The sequence below is a fragment of the Nerophis ophidion genome, linkage group LG28, assembly GCF_033978795.1.
Source record: "Nerophis ophidion isolate RoL-2023_Sa linkage group LG28, RoL_Noph_v1.0, whole genome shotgun sequence".
Classification (NCBI taxonomy): Eukaryota; Metazoa; Chordata; class Actinopteri; order Syngnathiformes; family Syngnathidae; genus Nerophis; species Nerophis ophidion.
The window spans coordinates 18,922,841-18,937,735 of record NC_084638.1 but is presented as its reverse complement, the minus strand read 5'-3'; the positions used below and the strand labels follow the sequence as shown (position 1 = coordinate 18,937,735).

Sequence of the window (14,895 nt, the reverse complement as noted above, 5' to 3'; positions counted from 1 at the left end):
ATCGCTTATTCCCTTTGGGGTCGCGGGGGCGCTGGTGCCTATTTTACCTACAATCGGACAGAAGGCGGCGTACACCCTGGACAAGTTGCCACCTCATCGCAGATGACACAATATGTTACTGCATATGTCAGCTTCCAAATTAGGAGCTTTTGTAACCAGCTTTGAAATTATTCTTTTATCAATCATATATCAAATTATACATTGTGACGTATATTGTTTTAAGGATATAGATTTGAGGTCATATCGCCCATACCAAACATTGGTTGGTCGAGTATTTTGTTTGGCCACCAAATATATTTATTTTTAATATTCTTCATATGTGTGTGTATGTTTAAAATGTTGTACTCCTGTTCTACATCACGTGGAAGTGTCCTGTCATGGGGATGATGTGCTTTCAACTAAGGGTGTGACGATACGGTCAGCTCACCAAAGGCTCCTTGATATTGGCTTTAGGAGAATGAGACGATATTTTGGTGGTTAACATGATTCTTACACATATGTGTACTTCATGTGTATATGAAATGTACTTTCCCTTGTGTGCTCAGTTTTACTGTAACTTCATAGTGGATAATATCTATAAACAACCTCAATTGTTTTGCATCTTTAATTTGAAGGACTGTTTACTTATCTGAAAAATTCAAAGGAAACTGAACTTTTTTAAAATGTTGCCTATCATTCACAATCCTTATGCAAGAGATATGTTTTTAATTTTTATGAATTTTATTTAGTAAATAAACCTGAGCAAAAATCAGCTAACATTGGAGTCAACGGGAGCTCCTCTATTAGACCCACAAAGTACTCCAAAAAAACATCCAAAAACTGCCAACAATACTCCATTTACATTTTGTGACCTGAATATTAACCAAGTATTAGTGATATTGTTATTATAAGCGCATTAGAGGCGCATTGATCACAGAAATAACTAGCTTATGCTGCTATATTGACATACTGAGCTGCTTTCCCGCCTCTAAAATGGTGAAAGCTAATTCTAGATTATAAATCATGCTTCTCACTAATGTAGTAGAAGGTTGTGGACATAAACCGAGAACTTGGTCAGCTTTGACCTCCAACTTAGACCTGGTGATGGCAAGAAAGATGCAAAAATACGCTCTTTTGCACCCACCCTTTTTGAACCCTTTTTGTGATGATTAATTCTTCATCCAAACGGGAAGATATGAACATCCCATCAGTCGGCATCCCAGTGAGAGCAGACATTGTATGCTTAAAATGAGCAAGATATGTAAATATGACATGTTATTAAGAATGTTACTACATTACATATATATTTACAGTATGTATTTAAAATGTTGAAGGGGGTTTTAGGATGTCACTTAGAGCACTTTATGGGCAGAATAGAGCGGCTACCAATGTCTCAATTTATATTTAACTTTTGCAAAGGTTTATTTTCTATTGAGGATGCATTAACCATCGACCTGCTCAGTGGCCTTGTGGTTAGAGTGTCTGCCCTGAGACTGGAAAGTCGTGATTTTAAATCCTGGCCGAGTCATACCAAAGAATATAAAAATGGGACCCATTGCCTCCTTGCTTGGCACTCAGCATCAAGAGTTGGGGGTTAAATCACCAAATGATTCCAGAGTGCGACATCCGCTGCCCTCACCTCCCAGGGGGTGAACCTGGGGATGGGTCAAATGTAGAGGATAATTTCACCACACATAGTGTGTGACTACTGTTGGGACCTTAACTTTAACTTACATAGGGACTGTGAATGATTCCAAAAAGTGCAGTTCCCCTTTAAATTAGAAACTAGAACAACAAGATATCATGTGAAGTGAATTATATTTATATAGTGCTTTTCTCTAATGACTCAAAGCGCTTTACATAGTGAAACCCAATATCTAAGTTACATTTAAACCAATGTGGGTGGCACTGGGAGCAGGTGGGTAAAGTGTCTTGCCCAAGGACACAACTGCTCGGATGGCAGAAGCTGTGATCGAACCTGGAACCCTCAAGTTGCTGGCACGGCCACTCTACCCAACCGAGCTATACCGCCCCAAGTAACAAAAACAGAATATATTAATAATAAAATGCCTCATAGCAAATATGATGAATTCATCTTAATACTGTCCTTTTTTCAGGCTTTCCCTTTTAAAGGGTCTGGTTAAAGTGAGGAGACTATCATTTAGGAAAACAATTTATTTACAAATCGACTAAGATAAGTCACTCATTTTTACAGGTAGCTAAAGTTGGGATATAATTATTATAATGAAGGATGAAGTGATTAGGAAATGCTTACTATAGATTAGAATAGGCCGTGCAGCTAATCATATGTCCTGAGTTCCACTTGAAACTGGGTGCAAGTTCATGCCCACGCACATACACTCTTATCGCCCACATTCTTGCCACTGTTTACGTGGCTTCTTGGCCGAGGTCTGAAGGACGACACCAGATATGAAGTCGGAGTCCAGGGAGAAAAAAAGCACCAGTCAATATCGCACAGAAAGAACCTTCCTGGTGTTACCTGACGACACGACCACCAAGCTGCGACACCATGCTCGTAATCGTACCACCTGGCTTGGTAGGCTCGTACCCGCCTAACAAGCCAAAGACTTAGGTCCAATGACGAAACAGGGCGTAGCTGCCACTGATTGGACCGACACGCAAATACCACATTTTCAACACTCCTCGTTGTCGGTTTAAAACATAGCTATGGGCTCCGCTTTGGACACACCTGCTGTAGGCAACGAGGACCGAGCAGCTACACAACAGCTAAGCTAAAACAGCACATTTAAGCAAATCAAATAATTATAGTTGCCTAATATGTACACAAAGTCTCCAAAACAGAAGTCTGATAGAAAGTATCCACTAACAAACGTGTCGGCATCATTCAACTTTCTGTGCCATTAGATTGACTTCATTAATTATTGTGGCCACTAGGTGTTGTGAAAGATCAAATCGAACAATTGCAAAAGCATCCGTCAAAAGGTTAGTGTTTTTTTATATTTGTGTCAATATGTATAAGCATCCTCAGCCTTCCCAGGAAGGTCTATTCAGGTGTACTGGAGAGGAGTTTATGCCGCATAGTCGAACCTCGGATTCAGGAGGAACAGTATGGCTTTCTTCCCTGTCGTGGAACTGTGGACCAGCTCTATACTCTTGGCAGGGTCCTTGAGGGTGCATGGGAGTTTGCCCAACCAGTCTACATGTGCTTTGTGGACTTGGAGAAGGCATTCGACCGTGTACCCCGGGAAGCCCTGTGAGGAGTGCTCAGAGAGTATGGGGTATCGGACTGTCTGATTGTGGCGTTTCGCTCCCTGTATGATCAGTGTCAGAGCTTGGTCCGCATTGCCGGCAGTAAGTCGGACACTTTTCTAGTGAGGGTTGGACTCAGCCAAGGCACCGATTCTGTTCATAACTTTTATGGGCAGAATTTCTAGGCTCAGTCAAAGCGTTGAGGGGATCCGATTTGGTGGTTGCAGGATTAGGTCTCTGCTTTTTGCAGATTATGTGGTCCTGATGGCTTCAACTGGCCAGGATCTTCAGTTCTCACTGGATCTGTGATTAGAATCAGCACCTCCAAGTCCGAGTGCAAGGTTCTCGTCCGTAAAAGGGTGGAGTACCCCGCCCCAAGTGGAGGAGTTCAAATACCTCGGTGTCTTGTTCACGAGTGGGGGAAGAGTGAATTGTGAAATTGACAGGCGGATCGGTGCGGCATCTGCAGTAATGCGGATGCTGTATCGATCCGTTGTGGTGAAGAAGGAGCTGACCAGGAAGGTAAAGCTCTCAGTTTATCGGTCGATCTACATTCCCATCCTCACCTATGGTCATGAGCTTTGGGTTATGACCGAAAGGACAAGATCCCGGGTACAAGCGGACGAAATAGGGCTCTCCCTTAGAGATAGGGTGAGAAGCTCTGTCATTTGAGAGGAGCTCAAAATAAAGCCGCAGCTCCTCCACATTGAGAGGAGCCAGATGAGGTGGTTCTGGCACCTGGTCAGGATGCCACCCAAACGCCTCCCTAGGGAGGTGTTTAGGGCACGTCCAAGCTGTAGGAGGCCACGGGGAAGACCCAGGACACGTTGGGTAGACTATGTCTCCCGGCTGGCCTGGGAACGCCTCGGGATCCCCCGGGAAGAGCTGGACGAATCAGCTGGGGAGAGGAAAGTCTGGGCTTCACTGCTTAGGCTGCTGCCCCCGCGACCCAACCTCCGATAAGCAGAAGATAGATGGATGGATGTGTAACACAACCTGATGTTTCTTGAAAACAGCGTCCAGTAGTTCATATTGTCACTCCTTCTCCTCTTTTGTTGGACAAAATTCCTCCTAATACTCTATCGCTTTTTTTTTTTATCTATCATCACAAATATTTCTTCAACGGCAGCAGTTAGTCGCTGAGTCACCAACACTCACATCATTTGTAATGTAGACATGTTCACACAATGTTCAAAATAAACTCAAACTCAATAAAAACACTTTACACTTACAATGGATCTCTGCTTTGATGTGTCGATCACTTCCGCCTCTGTATGTTAGCAGCTAACAAGCTAAGCTAACCAGCAGGCTCGGCGAACACGTATAAGTGCACACAGACTAATGTATCCGCATACAAACAATTAATAACGACGTTTACTCTGTTAAACGACACACATGTGCACATGTACGTTGTAATTAAGCCCAAGAAACCATAAGAACCAAAACAACGTATTCTCCGCCAGACGCCATCTTGTTTAGTTCTTCCTCCTGTGTGACGTCATCGAGCTGTTCTCAACCGCGGAACAAATGTCGGCCAAACACGTGTTTCACTGGGACAATAGTGAGAGGTACACTTTTACTTCCCCCGGCCGCAGAACAAAAAAAAAGTCCCATTTAAGAGTTGCTGGTGTAACAATAAGAATAATTTATTCGACTCCCCTCTTCTACACGCGGCTTATGAGGTAATATAAATTATATATGTTCATATTATTTATGTTATTTACCTGATATGTTGTTCAAAGCCAATGTGCTAGCGTTAGCCCGCTAGCAGGCCTTTGTTGCAAATGCTAGCGTTTTTTTGGAGGAGTGTATTCTATATGTTCTCTATGAGAATTATATTGACTTATTTAATACTTTAACTGTTTTTTGTTGTATATTACAGTCACGCTTATCATCATTAAATATTTGTTACCAGAAAGGAACTAACGTCTCGTAATTTAAGTCTGGAATAAGTCACATGTTATAATAATAATAATACATTGTACTTGATACAGCCCTTTTCAGTGCACACAAAGCCGCCTTACAGGATAAAAAATTAAATTATTATTACCCCAAAGGGAATAATCTCTAGAAAAATGAATGGATGGATTATTATGACAGTGTAATATAAAGTATTACACATGCATTGCAGTAGACTACTTTGTGTTGGTGCTAACTTTATTAGCAATAAATACAAATGATGTTGTTTGCACGCGTTTCTATTAACCTGATGACATCCACCCATCCGTTGTCCTACCGCGTGTCCCTTTTTGGGGTTGGGTGGTGGGGGTTGTTTGCTGGAGTCTATCTCAGCTGTATTTGGGCAGACATATCATGGAAATTAAATCAACATATGCATGTTATTACGAATACACTATTTGCACAATTGTAAGCAATTAATGGTCATTCAATTAGACAAAAATAAATATTTAATGAAATAAATGTTAAATATTAAAAATGGCTTTAATATACCGCACACAAATTGAACATGCATCAATATTTTGTTTGTGATCCAAGCATGAGATACCCAAATATATATATATATATATATATATATATATATATATATATATATATATATATATATATGCGTGTATATATATAATGTATTGCCAAAAGTATTTGGCCACCTGCTTTAACTCACATATGAACTTGAAGTGCCATCCCAAGAAATTCTCCAAAATGTTTTGGTATCCTGGAGCATTCAAAGGGGCAACTAAGGGCAACTAAGGGGCAAAGCCCAACTCCTGAAAAACCAACCCCACACCATAATTCCTCCCCCATCAAATTTCACACTCGGCACAATGCAGTCCGAAATGTAGCGTTCTCCTGGCAACCTCCAAACCCAGACTGGTCCAACAGATTGCCAGATGGAAAAAGCGTAACTCATCAGTCCAGAGAAGGTGGCTCCACTGCTCTAGAGTCCAGTGGCGACGTGCTCTACACCACTGCATCCCACGCTTTGCATTGGATTTGGTGATGTATGCCTTAGCCATGAAGCTCTCTGCCTCCTGTACGTGGGTTAATTGGAAGGTCACATGAAGTTTGGAGCTCTGTAGCAACTGACTGTGCAGAAAGTCTTTGCTCTATGAGCTTCAGCATCTGCTGACCCCTCTCTGTCCGTTTACTTGGCCTACCACTTGATGGCTGAGTTGCTGTTGTTCCCAAACTCTTCACTTTTTTTGTAATAAAGTTAACTTTGGAATAATTAGGAGCGAGGACACGCAGTTCCACGCTGGAAATCACTGAGAGCGGCCCATTCTTTCACAAAATGTTTGTAGAAACCATCTCTATGCCTAAGTGCTTGATTTTATAAGTGATTAGAACACCTGATTCTCATCATTTGGATGGGTGGCCAAATACTTTTGGCAATATAGTGGGTGTATATATTCTCACGTGCTTCGCTGCACTTCTGTTTGTTTTCTGTCGGGTTAAAAATGTTGCTTTTGTAGAAGGAAGAACAAGGAGAGGATATTGCGCGTGAAAATAAAGCCAACCGACCACAGCTCTGCAGTCCTGGTTACCGATGATGTGAGGTGGGACTATTTTGGAGGTGCACGTCAAGGTTGGCTGGTAGGTTGGTAGTGGGAGGAGCGAGTTGGCGTCACTTGATGCTGCAGCACAATGAAACTTTTATTTGTGCAGACTGACTTCATGCAGTCATGCCGGTATTAAAATCCCAGCAGGAGGTTTTTTATAAGTTGTTACCTTTTATCAATAATTAATGTAAATGCGGAAAACAAGATCAATTACACAATTCATAATAATCAATAACTGATGATTATTCCATGTGTAGAAGAACATCACAACAAAGTGGTGTCAGTCCACTTGGAAAATATTATATTTGATGGACTAAAAAAATATTTGACACATCCGATCTGAAGTTTGTTTGTGTTGTCTTGCGGATGTCCAACAGATGAAAGCTCGTCAAGAAGAACGTCCTCTTCAGCAGCAGGAGGATCCACAGCCCCCCCACATTAAAGAGGAAGAGGAGGATCTCTGGGTTACTCAGGAGGAAGAGTTTCTTCCAAGGCAGGAAGAGACTGATCTCAGCAAGTTTCCACTGACTGTTGTCTCTGTGAAGACTGAAGAGCATGAAGACAAACCACCTGAGTCCTCACAGCTTCATCACAGTCCAAGTAAGCACAACATCCAAATATCATCTAATACAATGTTTGTGACACATGTTCACCTGGGGGCCACACTTATGACTAAAGATGGAGATATACTTGCTTTTTAACACGTCCATTTAAAACTGAATGCTCATCAATCGTGTGAATTAGGGAATTGAATTATATTTATATAGCGCTTTTCTCTAGTGACTCTCAGCGCTTTTACATAGTGAAACCCAATATGTAAGTTACATTTAAACCAGTGTGGGTGGAACTGGGAGCCGGTGGGTAAAGTGTCTTGCCCAAAGACACAACGGCAGTGACTAGGATGGTGGAAGCGGGGATCGAACCTGGAACTCTCAAGTTGCTGGCACGGCCACTCTACCAACCGACAGGGCGCTTGCTCCTGCTGATGTGACGGTCCTCAAGTGACGGCGGGATAAGAGCAAACTGTTACATTAAACAAAACAAAACCCTGGTGGAAAGCAATAATCGATAAAAAAATACAAGCAAACTGGAGTTTTGACCCGGAGAAGACAGGTCGGTTAAAAAAAAACAAAAAAACTCTGCATCCCAGGGACGCGCGGACTTATGGAAATTCACGTCCTTTTTTATTTCAATGCGTACAAAGACATAAAATGTGTGTTAACGCCAACACTGGTTATTAATGTGATTATCAGACAGCAGTCATTTCCATTAGACAATATTCAAGTATAGGTGGTAGTGTAACCATACCAATATTTTGGTACCGGTACTAAAATTATTTTGGTACTTTTCTCAATAAAGGGGACCACAAAAATGGCATTATTGGCTTTATTTTAATAAAAAAAACTTAGGGTACATTAAACATATGTTTCTTATTGCAGTTAAGTCCTTAAATAAAAGAGTTAACATACTAGACAACTTGTCTTTTAGTTGTAAGTAAACAAACAAACACTCCTAATTAGTCTGCTGACATATGCAGTAACATATTGTCTCATTTATACACCTATTATTTTGTCAACATTATTGAGGACAAGTGGTAGAACATGAATTATTAATATACTTGTTCATTTACTGTTAATATCTGCTTATTTTGTCTTTTAACATGTTCTGTCTACACTTCTGTTAAAATGTAAAAATCACTTATTCCTTGGTTGTTTGATTCTTTACATTAGTTTGTGGATGATACCAAACATTTGGGTATCAATCCGATACCAAGTAGTTACAGGATCATACATTGGTCGTATTCAAAGTCTTCATGTGTCCAAGGACGTATTTCCTGAGTTTATTAACATAATATACATTTTAAAAAAACGAAATAAAATGTTGTGATGCCAAAAAATATCAACGAAATCATAGTAGTATCGACTAGATACTGCCGATGGTGGATGGACGTTAGCCACTAGATAGCTAGCCATGTCTTAAAGCACCTCTTCCTGAGGGTGTTTCAGTGTTATAACTTCACCTTTATCTTTACTTTTTACACCAAAATGTGTCCGTTCTCCATGTTCTGTCTACACACTGTGTCTGCTTGTAAGTACTCCGTGATTGTGTGCCGCCGAACATACTCGTCTGCTCGTAAACCAGCAATGTCACAACGTGACTTCGACGCATGACGCGTGGGATAACGTGAACAGTTGTGGAACTTTCTAACGTATTGAGGCCAAACAGCTCAAGTTTTGTTTCATCTGACATCACAAGGACAAAGATAAGACCTTCTGGAGGAAAGTTCTGTGGTCAGATGAAACAAAAATGGAGCTCTTTGGCCACAAAACCCAGCGATATGTTTGGAGGAGAAAAGGTGAGGCCTTTATTCCCAGGAACATTATGCCTACCGTCAAGCATAGTGGTGGTAGTATTATGCTCTGGGCCTGTTTTGCAGCCAATGGAACTGCTGCTTTAAATGGGACAATGAAAAAGGAGGATTACCTCCAAATTCTTCAGTACAACCTAAAATCATCAGCCCGGAGGTTGGGTTTTGGGCGCATTTGGGCGTTCCTACTTGTGGACAATGCTGAAGAAACAAGTCTGTCAGAAAACCAACAAATTTAGCTGAACTGCACCAATTTTGTCGAGAGTAGTGGTCAAAAATTCAAGCAGAAGCTTGTGGATGGCTACCAAAAGTGCTTTATTGCAGTGAAACTTGCCAAGGGACATGCAAGCAAATATTAACATTGCTGTATGTATACATTTGACCCAGCAGATTTGCTCTTATTTTCAGTAGACCCATAAGAAATTCATAAAAGAAGCAAACTTCATGAATGTTTTTTGTGACCAACAAGTATGTGCTCCAATGACTATCTAAAAAAAATAAGAGTTGTAGAAATTATTGGAAACTCAAGACAGCCATGACATTATGTTCTTTACAAGTGTATGTAAACTTTTGATTACGACTGTATATATGCATGTGTATATGTATATATATCCATCCATCCATTTTCTATCGCTTATCCCTTTCAGGGCGCGGGTTGCTGGAGTCTATCTCAGCTACAATTGGGTATGTATGTATATATATATATATATATATATATATATATTATTGCGATGAGGTGACAACTTGTCCAGGGTCTACGACGCCTTCCGCCCGATTGCAGCTGAGATAGGCACCAGCGCCCCCCGCAACCCCAAAGGGAATAAGTGGTAGAAAATGGATGTGTATATTTGTATATATATATGTATATGTATATATATATATATATATATATATATATATATATATATATATATAAATGCAATTCAGAATTGATTCTCATTTAAAAAAAATAAATTTTAATTTATTTATTTTTTTATCAATCCAATAAAACAATACACAGCAATACCATAACAATGCAATCCAATTCCAAAACCAAACATGACCCAGCAACACTCAGAACTGCAATGAACAGAGCAATTGAGAGGAGACACAAACACGACACAGAACAAACCAAAAGTATCGACACAAAAAATTATATTATCAACAACAGTATCAATATTAGTGATAATTTCAGCATAGCAGTGATTAAAAATCCCTCATTGACATTATCATTAGACATTTATAAAAATTTTAAAAAAGAACAATAGTGTAACAATGGCTTACACTTGCATTGCATCTCATAAGCTTGACAACACACTGTGTCCAATGTCTTCACAAAGATAAAATAAGTCAAATTTTGGGTTCGTTTAATAGTTAATACAAATTGACATTATTGCAATCAGTAGATAAAACATTGTCCTTTACAATTATAAAAGCTTTTTTTTAAAAAAAATCTACTACTCTGCCAGCATGTCAGCAGACTGGGGTGGATCCTGCTGAAATCCTATGTATTGAATGAATACAGAATCGTTTTGAATTGGAAAAATATCGTTTTTGAATGGAGAATCGCGTTGAATCGAAAAAATCAATTTATAATCGATTCGTGACCCCAAGAATCGATATTGAATCGAATCGTGGGCCCCCCAAAGATTTGCAGCTCTAATATATATATATATATATATATATATATATATATATATATATGTGTGTATATATGTGTATATATATATATGAACAGTTCATACGCAAAAACCGATAAACGCCATTTTGATAAAGTTTAGCCCAGCCTCGGTAATATATAGTCCGCCACTTCTATTGTGGTATACCAGAATCAATTTGTTTGCAAATGCGGACAAATGCCGCTTTTAACGTCATTTATTTCAGCGATTTATTGCAAAGGCCGATAAGCGCCATGGATCATCTACCACAAAAGCCGATATAGCCGTTTGCCCAACCAGCGCTGCAGTACGGGATCACGTGACAAACAAAATGGCGGCGCGCACGGAGTCACTCAGTGTTGTTATCCACGCATTAATAATTTGGAAGCTTCTCCTGTGAACACTGTTAAGCCAGCGAAAAAAACTGACGTGTTGAAGTTATTTGATGTTGGCGCTAGCACGCGTGTCCGTGAGTTTTACACCGCTGCGTTAAACGATGTTGTCGAGCATGGAGCTAATGTCGATAGCGATGATGAGTGAGCTGTTATCTGCACAGGAGTGTTTTTGATAGGCAAACCAGGTTGAGCATTTGTGCTTGTTTTATTAATAAAACATTGTCTTCATTGCAACACTGTTTTTTTGTTTTTTCATTTTGTGCTGAAAAGCACGAGGTAAATATGTGAGGTCACAGTTCCAAAAAAGCATGTCCGGTTAGCAAGTACGAAAAAACAATGTTCGCAGGGACAGCTAGATTTATACGTACCAAGGGATCGAAACTGTTAAATAATGAAGTAAAGAAATGTGAACAGTTGTTACGTTGAAATGTGGCTTTCGATAAATTTCACGTTCTGTTTTTCTCTCTATATCTTGAATATTATGCGAAATAACGACCGCAAAGAAAACGATTTTGGAGATATCTGTTTTTGCGACATATCATACTTTGGATATATCTGCTTTTGACGTAAAACCACATCAAACACTCTTATTTGAAAGCCATTCATTACATCAGCATTTCTTAAAAGTTTAGGCTTTCATGACTTGCTTATGTTGATATTAAATAAACCATTGTACGCTTGTACATGTACCGGCAACACCAGCAGGCAGAAAATCGTTAATGTACAGAATCGGTCAAAATGGATTTATCTGCTTTTGCATATGAACTCTTCATATATATATATATGTGTGTGTGTGTATATATGTGTGTGTATATATGTATGTATGTATGTATGTATATATATATATATGTGTATATATATATATATTTTTTTTTATGCACTGTATATTTATGTATATATGTTCAGTTTAACAGTCCAGTTGTGATTGATTGAATGCCCTGAGAATTATACTGGACATTCTTTTGTAATTGCCACAAAATAATGTGTAGTATTTGGTTAATTTCTTGCCAAAAACATTTTTATTTTATAAATATTTTCAAAGCAGAATATTGTCCTTAGGGCGCTCTGGCACCTCATGGGGGACCTGTAAAATCTGTGCCTCTTAAGACATCACTGTTGGCTTTGTACGCTCATGTTACTTCTCAACTAGTCAAAGTTGATTCTTCCGATTCTTCTTTTTTTTAATGAATGCGAAATCAACAGTGAGTCCACAAATAACCGAATCGTAAAGCAGAATCGAAAACAAAATCTGAATTGGTCAAATCTTATCTATTTCCATCTTAGCATGTGGTTGTCTTCTTGTGTCCTGCAGACGTCTGTGAAAAATATCGTCCACCTGAGCAGCAGGAAGGGTCCTCTAGTATGGAGCAAAAGAGGTCACAGCACCTCCATGTGAAAGAAGAGGAGCCACAGCCCCCCCACTTTAAAGTCGAAGAAAAACAGCGGCTGTCCCCCCACTTCATAGAGAACGACAAGAGATACCCCATCAGTGTGAAGAGTGAAGATGATGAGGTCAAAGGTGAAAGTGAGGAGAGGGAAGGGGGGGAGCCTCCAAGCAGCAGCTCAACACAACACATGACAACAGAAGCTGATGGAGACCACTGTGGAGGATCACAAGCAGACAAGCTCTTAGCTCCACTATCAGATAGTGAGGACACAACGTCACACTCTCCTGACACTGATGATGAAGACTCTAAAGATGATAAGACATGTCAAACTGACAACACACACTTCACATGTTCTTACTGCGACAAAACTTTTAAAGACCGTAGTAATCTGAAAAGGCACATAAGTACACACACCGGAGAGAAACCTTTTTCCTGCTCAGAATGTGGTAGAGGTTTTAGACTAAAACACATGCTGAAATTACACATGAGAACACACACTGGAGAAAAACCTTTTTTATGTTCAATCTGCGGTAAAGATTTTACTCAAAAGCACCATTTGAAAACACACTTGAGAATACACACAGGAAGTAAACCTTTTGCGTGTTCAAACTGCGGTAAAGATTTTACTCACAGGCACGATTTGAAAATACACATGAGAATACACACTGGAGAAAAACCATTTTCCTGCTCAGAATGTGATAAAAGTTTCTCAATAAATCAAAGTTTAAAAGTACACATGAGAACACACACGGGAGAAAAACCTTTTTCATGTTCAATCTGCGGTAAAGATTTTACTCAAAAGCACAGTTTCAAAGCACATATGAGAATACACACTGGAGAAAAACCTTTTATTTGTTCAGTATGTGGTAAAAGTTATATAGAAAAACAGCAATTAAAATCGCACATGAGAACGCACTCTGGTGAAAAACCATACTCCTGTTCGAGCTGCAACAAAAGCTTTCGTCACCGACAATCTAATAAAGTACACATGAGAACACACACAAGAGAGAAAGTGTTGAGTTGCAGTGTGTGTGGTGAAAGATTCTCTTCTAAGTACCAGTGTAAGAAACACAAGTGTGCTGGTGAGAACAGCAGCAGCAAATGAAACAGCAGGATTTGAAATATACTGTCAAACCTTTAACTTTGACTTTCTAACAACATCAGCACATATAACGTGTGACATCATTGTTGTGTAACACAATCGTGTTATAATGATTCTAACATTTATAGATTAGACACTTTAGATTTGTGCTTTTATTTCAGTCAAGTACATGAGTTAATATACACATTTGTGTACTTTAAAATGAACGGAACAATTTGACTGTAAGGGTGAAAATAAACAGTACATCAAATATGTTACATACAATTAACATTGTATGTGTAGATATTCATAATTCATTCTTATACTTATTCAGAATAGTGTTTTATGTATGTTTTTGAAATAATGAAGTGTTACATATTTTATTTTTGTAATTGTAGATAATTCCATTTATGAACTCCTTTATATGATGTACATATTTGTTTTACATGTGTTCATACCTTTGCTTTTGAGTACATGTAAATCCCTCTTAGTTCATATTTACTGGTTCACATCTGAAACATCTTCTGGACCACTTCTGGAAGCATATTATTATTTACTTTATACATCATTTGAGCAGTTGTCTTTTATACAAAAACATTTACTTTGAAAATGTGTGACTTTATTAATCATTTGTTGCTTGTCAATAATCCATTGTATTAATCATCTTTATTACTTTCTTGTGTAATATGAATATTGTTGTGTGATTGTTTTATACGTATGTCCCAATACCTTTATGCAATAAACAATGTAGGCTTCAACTAAAGTTGGGTACAATAATTGTAGTTAATATTTGTAAGTATGTATTTTATTGTAGTTAGTATTGCACTCCATTTTTTTGTGTTTTCTTTATGACTTACATGTAGTGTCCAGTTTACTTCATCATCTATATTAACTCCTAAAAATGTGATTACCTTTAGTCTTTTCATTTCAATATTATCCATCATAATTTGTGTTTTACATTTTACAGTCTCCAAAAATGATATATTTAGTTTTATTGATGTTTAATGACAGTTTATTGATGTGCAGCTTTTTATGGACAAGTTCTCTCTGGAAAAAATAAAATGAGGGTTAAATCCACCGGTAATGAAGATTATTATATACATAATTACACTCAGTAGTGACAATTAAGGACACTTTCATCCTGTTCATTTGAGCAAAGAAAAAGAGTAAAGTTTAATATAAAAAACAATAGAAGAATGTTAATGTCAGCAGTCAATATTCCAACATTGTGAAGCTGAGCTAAGGTAAAAAACATATTCAGATTTGAAGGCTTTATGAGAGTGATGTAATTATCAGAA

General features: G+C 38.6%; 2 protein-coding genes across 6 annotated transcripts in view; one reads left to right on the top strand and one right to left on the bottom strand.

Annotated features, from left to right (window-relative positions):
* Positions 1 to 14,895, bottom strand: part of LOC133545390 (gastrula zinc finger protein XlCGF57.1-like) — a 179,611-nt gene that overhangs the window by 3,376 nt on the left and 161,340 nt on the right. The window contains exon 1 of one of the 4 annotated variants that reach the window (XM_061890914.1): positions 4,443 to 4,738. The exons of the other annotated variants lie outside the window; for them this stretch is intronic. The gene's annotated coding sequence lies outside the window, so the exon portion shown is untranslated. Of the gene's footprint in view, positions 1 to 4,442; positions 4,739 to 14,895 lie in introns of those variants that run through there. 4 annotated transcript variants of the gene reach the window in all.
* LOC133545439 (zinc finger protein OZF-like) lies at positions 4,748 to 14,531 on the top strand. 2 transcript variants are annotated; one of them, XM_061891044.1, is made up of 3 exons: positions 4,748 to 4,892; positions 7,106 to 7,328; positions 12,441 to 14,528. In XM_061891044.1, exons 2-3 carry the CDS (start codon positions 7,106 to 7,108, stop codon positions 13,619 to 13,621), a joined length of 1,404 nt encoding a protein of 467 aa, XP_061747028.1. In that variant the 5' UTR covers positions 4,748 to 4,892; the 3' UTR covers positions 13,622 to 14,528. The 2 variants fall into 2 exon arrangements, with proteins under 2 accessions (XP_061747028.1, XP_061747029.1); XM_061891045.1 differs by lacking the exon at positions 4,748 to 4,892 and adding an exon at positions 6,326 to 6,762 and having other exon boundaries at positions 12,441 to 14,531.